The sequence below is a fragment of the Heterocephalus glaber genome, unplaced genomic scaffold, assembly GCF_053883595.1.
Source record: "Heterocephalus glaber isolate CG9 unplaced genomic scaffold, H.glaber_assembly_v1.0 deba00000943, whole genome shotgun sequence".
NCBI classification, from domain to species: Eukaryota; Metazoa; Chordata; class Mammalia; order Rodentia; family Bathyergidae; genus Heterocephalus; species Heterocephalus glaber.
The window spans coordinates 11,081,998-11,092,146 of NW_028258175.1; the positions used below are offsets into that span (position 1 = coordinate 11,081,998).

The window sequence follows — 10,149 nt, forward strand, 5'->3', positions numbered from 1 at the left end:
ACCAAGGAATTTAATGAGAAAAGTGGCATCATTTTGCATTTCTGCTAGTGTCCTGATGTCTGTCTTACTGGAGGATGGTCGGATTCTCTGACTGACCCCTGCCTTCACTCTATTCTGTCAGTCACTGTTCCTTCTGGGAAATGTCACTGTTTCCTTGTGAGAGAATGAGAGTGAAAAAGGCAGAAATGTTCTTAAGATTGTTTATCTTTATCTTTTTAAAATTTTTGTTTTCTTTTATCTTGTGATAAAATATGCATAACATAAATTTGTCATTTTAACTGTATTTTATCATCATCATCATCATCATCATCATCATCATCATCATCATTTTTAGTGCTGGGGTTGAACCCAGGGCCACCGGAATGCTAAGCACACACAGTGCTACTGACCTATACCCCCAGCCCTTAAATTTATTTTTTAAACTGATATGTAAATGTATAAAGTTCCATGTGATATTTTGATACAAGAATATACTGTATAATGTTTAACACATCATTTCTTTCTTTCTTTCTTTTTTTTTTTTAGTACCAGGGATCGAACTCAGGACCTTGTACTTTTGAGGCAGGCAGCGGAACCACTGAGCTAAATCCCCAGCTCATTTATCATTTCTCTGTGGTGAAGACATTCAGAATCCTCTCTTTTAGCTTTATGAAATACACACTGCTGGTAAAGTCAAGTGTAGATTGAACGCACTCTCCGAAGATATAGTGAGCATTGGGTTTTAAGCCCAGATCCAATTCTGGGATTATATTCTTCACCACAATGCTAGATGGCTCTACTGAAATTCCTACTAGAATAAAATTAGCTGAAATACAGGCAGGAGCCAAGCGTCACAAACCACAGATGGCATTGTTAAAGAGGCCTTCATCACTAAGAAGCAGGGATTTCGAGAAAGAAATGGCAGCTACTTTGATTATAATAGTGAACAATTTGTCCTACCTCTAGGTCAAAAGTCAGAAACCTGGAAGCTTCTTCTAGATTTAAAACAAGCAAGTTCAAAATGTCACCTATTTTGTAAGCCTTAAATTACAGAGAATGTAGAAGCCATAAATAAAATTATCTGAAACACACACACACACAATACACACACACACACAAAATACACACCGCTGTCATGATCTGTGGTCACTGCACCATGCAACATTACCAGAGCTTCCTTCTCCCATCTGACCGTAACTTAGCATCTACTGGTCAAGCTCTGGTCCTCATTTCTCTATCAGCAAGCTTACAGTTCAGTGTCATTAAGGCCATTCACCTTGTGCAACCATCACTACCATCCATCTTGAGAACTTGTTCATCATCTAAAACTGAAGCTTTGTCCTCATCAGTAATAACTTCTCAGCCCCTCTCTCCTCAAAGTTTTTGTTTGCATTACTCTTACTATGGGTGGGTTGAGCGGTTTTTCTTATGCTTAGTGGCCATTTGTGTTCATTTTGCTGTGGACTGTCTGCTCACGTGCTTGGCCCACACTTACACTGGGTTAAGCTTTTTTATTCTTGGTTTCTAGGAGATCTTTTGTTCTAGGGACATTAACTCTTTTGCTGTCACATGAAATGGATATTTCCCCCCAGTTGTCATTAGTTTTCATTTTGCTTACGGTAATGTTTGTCAATGGAAAGTTGTTTTTTTAAATGTTCATGTAACAAACTCATTATTATCATTTCTTTTATAGATTCAGAATTGTGAGTCATAATAGTAAGGGCCTTCCTCAGAATACCAGCAAGGTATAACTTTTAAATAAAATTCATAAATCTAAATTTTTATTTGAAAATTTTCCATTTTTATGTTTCTCCCCCTGCCCCCCAGCAGTGGGAATCGAACCCAGGACCGTGGTATATCCCTAGCCCTAGCCCTAGCCTTTTTTATTGTTTGTTTTGAGACAATATCTCGCTAAGTTGCCCAGCTTGGCCCTGAGTTTATGATTTTCCTGTCTCAGTACAGGTATTCATCACTGCCCAATGACCTAACTTTTTATTTTTAAGAACACCCCGCCTCTGGGTCCGACTTACAATCTAGAGGCCAGGGGTTTACAATCCCTATACTAAAGTTGTGTCCTGATAGTGGGACCCCAGCACAATGTCACAGTCATGGCTCCCTTCGAGCACCATTGTCTTAAGCCCATGGTAGTAAAGCCACTCCTCCTACTCTAGCCACGAACTCTCTCATCCTCCAGAAATGCACCTGGGACTTCAGTGAAGGTAATGCTGGATCAGATCAAGTGGGCTAGGATCTGAGGGACTCAGGGACAGGAAAGAAACTCAGAAACGTCTGCAGCACTTTCTTCCTGTGATGTCTGATGCCGGAGCCCTGTGGACATCTCAGCCTTGGGGACATCTTACCTGCACACTGATAGTAAAGACACAGGACCTGGCATGAGTGGCTTTTATTAAATCCAAATCCATCTCTGCTATGATCCCATCTCATTAGTCCCTGTTTTATGTGGGGAGGACACAACAGAGCTTGTGCAATGTGTCACCTGTTTGAGAGTCGCCAAATGATCCCACTCTTCACCAGGCTCCCGTGTCTTCCTTAGCCCTTGCTGCCCTATGGAAGGCGAGCCTCTTGCTCATACTCCATTGCAATGTCTGATGGGTAACAACCACTCAATAAGCATGGAATGAATGGACGAGTTAAGGAAGTCAGCCAGGCTGTTTAGCCCTGTCTCCTCTCCACCACATTACCTTCTCCATGCTGGCCCACAGGTCTATTACATGGCTGGCAAAGTTGAACTTGGCAGGCACTTCCTGGTGACCCCACGGCACTGACGTCCGTTGCCTGACACTAACATGGAGAGGGCGGGTGGATATCCCAGGGGCCCTCAAGGTGCAGAGTCGCTCAAGTTTCCACAGCCAACGCATGGTCAGATCTGTGAAGGACAGAGGAGACACAGGAGGGTCGTTTCTTAGTAGATTGCTGTACTCATCACCAGCTGCTTGGGAAGAGTCAAATCCACCGAACTTTTGAGTGAATTCACACTCCACGTCTGTCTCTGTGTCCTTCTGGTATACCAGTCTCCCAATTCACCTCTCCACTACGTCTGACTGCTTTGCAAGCATCTCATTCTGTGTAATAAATCCTTTCATGCTTAAAAATACAATGAGTGGTAGAGTATACTGTCATTCTCAACAATTGGCTCCCCTCCCATAGCAGTAGGGTTCCTGTTCATTTCCATATGACTTCTTAGTGTAGTCTGGAGGACAACTATGAATCCTCTTCTCTTTGGCTCTGGCTTTCCCTTGAGAAATGCTCTGGCCAATGGGATGAGAGCGGGTTTGTCAGACTCTTGCACCCCAGAGGGGTGCTACACCATCAGCCTAGGCCCCACAATAATGAAACACATGGAGCCTCCGGAGTGGAGCCTAACACATCCGCTGCCAACCCTCAGACCCATAGAGGTAAAAATATGTACGATTGGAATCTAGTGAGACATTTTTATTTTTTTTTAAATTTTTATTATTATTATTTTTTGGTACCGGGGATCGAACTTGGGTCCTTGTGCTTGCGCAGCAGGCGGTGAAACCACTGAGCTAAATCCCCAGCCCTAGTGAGACATTTTTAAAGTATTGACTGCTGATGAATACAAGTGGCATCTGTTTCTTTAAACTAAATCTTTATCCATAGATCTTAAATCCTATGCATTCATTGTACAGAACTCAATGCAAAGGATCACTTTAGAAATCACAGCTGTCTCAATGATTGTTCCATGGGCACCGGTTCCAGGGAAAGCAATCCCAAGGCTGTGCAGGCTGGCTTGGCTTCTGCCACGGGCAAGCTGATGAGGTGGCAGAATTTGAGTCCATCGACCTCCAATTCAGAGAACCCAGCTGGCAGTCCTGGCAGTCCCTCCCCCTTTGGCCAGGCAGCAGGCACCAGAATATTCAGTCTCTAGCACTAATCTTGTCTCCTATTTTCTAAACAACAACAACAAAAAAATTGAGGGTGAAGATTTCCTTACCAGGTCCTGGGCAGAAACAGCTATTGCTTTTGTACCTGTCTCTTCCTGTGACTGGCTCTTTCCCATTCCTCTGGCCTCACCTTGCCAGGGAAGCCCCCTTCCCTGACCACCACCCGACTCTCACCCACCTCTGACTGCTCTTCTCTCAGCTACCCCGTTCCTCCCTTTGGCTCTGCTGTAGGCTCTGTCTCCTTTGTCTCCTCACAACAACAAGGGAGTTTCTCCCTTTTGCAGCTTCTAGGAACTGCAGACTCTTTCTTCTGGGGATTTTCACCCTCCTTGCAGGTTGTGACTCCTAAGACCAACGGGCATCCCCATGAGGCCTGAACCCATCCTTCAGTTCCTTCCAACAAGACTCACTTGCCAAGTCTTCTCCGGAAGGCTCTCTGGTAATAGCTTATTCTGTTCCTTTGAAGAAGCAGCTTCAGGCTCCCTGAAGCCAGGAGGTCGGGACAGTGATCACGCACCCAACTCCTGAGTCAGCTTCCTATAGCCTTAGTGGACAGCAGAGCTAATAATTAATGATGGACACCCCCAGAGGCTTGCTTTAGGCAACATCAGTCCCTCTGGCCAAGTTTACAGGCAGCAAGGACCTAGAGCCTTGGGGCCAACTGAGTATGCTCCTTTACCCAAGGGATCGAAAGGAGATTTATGGCCAGGATTAACAGCAAAGTAACTGCTAGGGGGGAGTGAAATGAAGTTCATACGGCCTCACGAGGCCTCTCTCTCTTCTTTAATCTTTTCCTTTCCTTGCCTTCCAGCACAGCCTGTTTGTTTGGTTTTCCCTTTACTTCAGCCTTTTTCGGATTCCATCTCCTCTCCTGTATCTACACTCACTCTACCCATGATTTCATCCAGTGTCTCGGGTGGGATCCAGCTGTCTCGCCAGAAACTCCACATGTCACTGAACTTCACTCCTGCATCCAAATCTTCATTTCCCCGCTGGGACATTCCAATGGGCATTTCAAACTTATTTATTCCAAGTTGAGTGCCTGATTGCAACCCTTTCTGTAAATCGCTGCGCCCCTTCTACAGTCTCATCCATCCCAGGGTACGGTAGCCCTACGTCTCCACGTCTTCCTTCTTGAAACCTTAGCATCCCCTGTCTCTTTCATGCTGGATCTAGCGAATCCACCAGCACCACCTTCACACTCTATCTGGAGTCTGTCTCACTCTTGTCCCTGTTCCAAACGCCATCTCCTCTCCAGAAGAGTATTTTGTAACCTCTTTCCTAATCCCGCTCTGGTCCCTCCCCAGAGCCCTGTGGTACTTCTCCAAATGTCTAAAGTTCATTCTCATGTCCATCTACTCTTCACTGATCAGGAGAGTTTGGGGAGGTAGAAAGTACGGGACCCTAGAAGCAGACATCTTTTCTAACCTGACTCCACCTCTTACTATTGGGTGATCTCATTAAGCCTCAGTTTCCCCATCTGTAGAGTAGGACCCACAATGGCCTTTCTCAGAAGGCGAGTGTGATGCTTGTATAGCACTTAGCATCCTCCGAACATCTCAGAAGAACACGGGCCTTTGCTGGAGTTGATCAAAAAGCCAAAACACAAAGGGCTTTTCAGATCCAGAGTGAGCAATAACTTGCTTGTGGTCACGCAGCAAGCAAGTCAGTCACAGGCCCAGGCCTAGAAACTTAACCCCCCAGAGGAATGTCCTACACCAGTGTCACTGGCTCAGAGTGGATCCTCAGACAAGAGCTAGAAATCAGAGGTCTCTGAGCTGCTAGGATGAGATCTTTTACAGGAACACCCACCAAATGGATAAATACCCTGGCCAGATTGGGATCTGTGGGCATCTCAGGCCATGTGGGATCCTATATCTTTCCAGATGAGCAGAGTGAGGTTGAGGCCACCGTTTCCATATGGCCAGTGATGGGACCCCTTAAATGGCAGTTTCCACTGAAGATGCAAACCTGGACGCATAGGCCCACAGGCCAGGGCAGGATGGAGATGCCAGATAACTGGAAGTAACTATTTGGTGAGGACACAAAGGGACAAGAACTCACATCAAGGGACACCTTGGAGAGCCAGAGGTCTTGAAGACCCTGGAAGCCAGGGTCCAAAAGGGACTCAGGAGAAAGAGCAGCAGAGATCCACCTGCAGAGTGCACAACAGGCGCTTTGAGCTCCTTCCCCCTTTCTCCGGGCCAACCGTAGGAACCAGAGCTGGCCGGTCCTCTTTCTGTAGGGCAGCAGCCACCGCCTGGCAAGAGTTCTTCACTCACCCTGGGAAAGGTGCAGAATTCCACCTGCTGGCCTTTTGCCCTCCAGCCTTGAAGTCCCTTCTTCTGAGGCCTTGTAACAGGTGCTTCTGAGTATCTCTGGGAGATCTCTTGTGTATCCTTCCAGGGAGTTCTCTGGGTGGCCCTCAAGTCCCTCTTGCTCTTCCTCCTCAGTGCCCCTCACACCTGCACACAGGAGGCTTCAGAGCACCCAGAGCCTGGGGTCTGCTGGACACCCCCTCCCTCCTTTCTAGCCATTCCTTTGATTCTGAACAGCTCACCACACAGGGGAGGAAGCAGGGCCCCCAAACCTGGAGTGGGAATCTAAATCATGCCGGTTGACTTGTTCTGACCCCTAAGGCTCCATTTAGAGACTTTAAGAAATATAGTTAGCTGATTATAGTGGCCTTTTGTAATCCTAGCTACTTGGGAGGCTGAGGCAGGTGGATTCCAAGTTTGAATCCAGCCTGGGCAACAACCAGCCCTCTTTTAAAAAAGCAAGCTGCATCTGTCTTCTGGTTGAGAAACAAGAAGTTGTGTTCTCTGAAGGAATTTGAGAATGAGACTTACCTCCTTAGCACGTACGGGCCTCCTGAGAGTCCCAGGCTCACTTTGGTCCACCAGGAGTCCAGAAATGACCCACTATTCCTGCCGCCCTCTCTCCTTTGAAGACATCCTCCACCCCCATCTTGGGTGCCAGAGGTGCTCACCTCTGCCAGATTTACAATCCTTTCCTAGATAGGGAGCAGGTATAGATTTCATCCACCATTACTGCTCCGGTCCTTATACGTTTCTCTTCTAAGTCTAGATCGTGCTTTCTTCTGCATCATGTAGGTACCACCTCTTTCCTCTTCCCTGAACAAAGACTAGCTGATTCCTGGGCTCCTGAGGTAGCAGCCTTTTTTCCTATAACCAGATGGTAGAGCCTGGTGGGTATGCGCTAAGGGCCTGAAATCAGGTTTGAGTTTGGGTTCTCTGCACTGAGCTGTGTGCCCATGAAAAAGTTGTTACCCTACCCTGAGCCTCAGTTTTTCTTGACTAGAAAGTGAGGCAAATCCTAGGACCTCTTAGACATGTGAGCCTTGAATTTGATGATGCATATTCAGCATCCAGCCACCAATATGTGTAGAAAGCTCTGGTCTGGTGCACTAGAAACTACTCAACTCAGTTGTTTCCTGAGAGAGCAAGCTAAAGTGTTTCTTTTTAAAAAATCTGATAATTCCAATTCAAGCTCTTCATTTACTTATTTAAAAAGCAAACCAGTAAAATTTTTAAAACAACAAATACATTGCACAGTGTAAGTACTCAATAAATTGAAGTGAATGCAATTTAGAAAGGAAGACTCAGAGGGCGATTCTGGGCTCATACCCACACACACGCACAGACAGAGGGGCTGCGGGCCACGAACCTCCCTGTGGACCTCACAGATGCAACAGACTTGGGATGATCAAGGCTGTGCAAATGGAAGGAAGCTCAGGGAAAAGTCTTTTGTCCTTCCAGAAACTGAGGCAAGAAGACCCACAGACTCATTTTGTTCCGACTTCCAGAAGACAAGCCATGGAATGGTGGCTGTCTTGCCAGCTAGTCAGATAGTACCAACTGCTGCTATCAAATAGACCCAGAGGTGACCAAGATAGATGCCTTCTAGGTAATGTAGACAATAGCATGGGAAAGGATTTAGTTTATTTAGATACTGTTAAGGGTAGGTCAGAAGTCAGATCACGAGTAGTCATTCAGGACCTACCAGTTAACCTTGATTTTACACCAAAATAATAATCAACATTTTGACCTCAACCTGCAAAGCCCTGTATAATTTCCACAATCACTCTCTTCCTTTTTGGCTGATATCCTTCCACCCCTCCCTGCTGCCAGGTACTATATTCCTTAATTCTTATAGAATTTACTCAATGTTATAGAACTTATTTTTTTTAACTATTTTTGCCTCTCTTTCCATTAGACTAAGGTGCATGAGAACAGAGATCTTTGCCTGTCTTCACTGATTTAGCTAAAGAACTTAGGGCAAAATCTAGCACAGAGTAAGAACACAGTAGATATCTGAGTGGATGAATGAATGCTGTGGAGAAAATAGCACATGGACACGTGTTGACGTGACGTATGTGACTGTGTAAAGTGTGTAGCTGTGTGGCACAGCCCATAGGCACGTGTGTGCATGCGTGTGTGTGCTTGTGTACACAATTGCCGTTCATGTGTGGTTCAGTGCAGGCGACTGTGCATGTGGGTTTGTGCACAGGTGTGTCAATGAGCGTGTGGGAGCATGAGAGTGTCAGACTGTGTGTGTGTGTTTTGCAAGATGACTTTAGACCAGCAGCTTTCACACTTGTTCTTTTATGACTGTGACAGAGTGAAAGTATTTTCCTTTAAAAGTGAGTTGGGCCTGGGGATTTAGCTCCGTGGTTCTGCCGACTGCCTCGAAAGCGCCAGGTCCTGAGTTCAATCCTCAGTACCAAAAAAAAAAAAAAAAGGAGTTGACTTTGACATAGATGTTACAAGGATAGAGCTACAGCCATGAAGGTGAACAGAACCAGGAAGAGTTGAGAAGAACTGAGTGGATTTTAGCAGCTCCCTCAGCAGCTGCCTGGCACAGAATAAGTTCCTAATACAGCAATGGGGCTCAGCGGTTGTTGCTGCTGGTACCATCACCAGGGCCTTCCGGGGTGGGTGGGGGTCTTGGCTCCCTATGGCACAGCCGTGATGGGAGTGTTGGCTTTCTGACTGTGGAGCCTAGCTGAGCTGAGGTCACTTTGTAGCCAGGTTGACTGGGAATCAGGTGTCAGCAGGGAGGACCTGAGGGCAGGGGCTTGGATCTCATCAGCCCTGACATCTGCCTGCTGCAGCATGAACCAATGACCCAGGGGAGCTTTGATCACAGCTGGAGAACAGAGCACCCTGGGCTGTGGGCCGGGAAGAGGGTGCGGAGACCACTTAGCAAGAGTGACACAGTGACGGTGGGTGCTGCTTCCTACCATCTGAGCCCTGCTTTCAGGGAACGAAGAGAGAGGTAGTAGAGTTAGCTCTGCCCCTCTGATAATCCTGGGGCTCAGGAATCCTAGCAGCGTCAGATGCATAACCCCAGTCTTTGAACCCCACAGCCCTAAAGATGTTGAGGCTCGGGGACCACATGTTTTCCTCGCTTCTGGCTCCCTCTGCTGTTGGCCTTAGGCAAACTCCAAAGCCCTCAAGTTCCCTAAAGAGAATTTGTACACCTCAACAGGGTCCTGAAGACAAACAGCATAGAGAGCAAATAAATTGCCTAATACTTTTGGTTTTAGGAGGAATATTTAAATTTTAATTTTATGGAAAGACAAAATTCCTAAATCAAGCCATGCTGAATTGTGAGGGTGAAGGGTATGGACATCAGAGCCAGATCACCTGGGTTTGAATTCTAGCTGAGAGATTCTTTCATTGAGTGTCTTTGAGAGGTGAGATAAAAATGGGGTGAGTGCTGCTGCTGCTGCTCCTGCTGAGTGCCATCTAACGGAAAGGCAGGCTCATAAAAACATCACAGTTCGTCCTCATCCACCTTAATCACTGGATCAGCGACTATGCGACATCTGGCTCTTCTCCAAAGTCAAAATCACCATGAAAGGTAAATGTTTTGAATTGATGCAGGACATCCAGACAGCCACAAGAGTGCAACTAAAGACATTCATGAAAGAGGACTTCCAGAACTGCTTCAGAAAATGGCAAGAACAATGGGATTAGTGTGTTTGAAGTGAGGGGGAGTATTTTGAGGCAGATTAATGGTAATGTGTCTTGTACTGTAATACATTTTAAAAAATTAAACATTACTCATAGTTTTTGATCACACTGCGTATGTTTTCTTAGTGACATTTACCACAGTTGTACATTCATTTTCATTATCCTGTGATAAGTGATACTGGCTTCCGGTAGGGGAAGTGGGAGGGGCAGGGAAAAGGAAAGAAGGGAAGGGAAAAATGATGAGA

General features: G+C 46.1%; 1 protein-coding gene across 1 annotated transcript in view; it reads right to left on the reverse strand.

Moving 5' to 3' along the window:
- The window catches only part of LOC101712192 (acyl-coenzyme A synthetase ACSM2A, mitochondrial), a 29,066-nt gene extending 24,611 nt beyond the window's left edge, over positions 1-4,455 (reverse strand). Inside the window, exons 1-2 of the mRNA XM_004855836.4 lie at positions 4,316-4,455; positions 2,682-2,866 (exon numbers count right to left, since the gene is read on the reverse strand). Coding sequence (XP_004855893.1) covers positions 2,682-2,858 — 177 coding nt within the window. The 5' untranslated portion in view covers positions 2,859-2,866; positions 4,316-4,455. The remainder of the gene's footprint in view (positions 1-2,681; positions 2,867-4,315) is intronic.
- Positions 4,456-10,149: the final 5,694 nt, after the last annotated feature.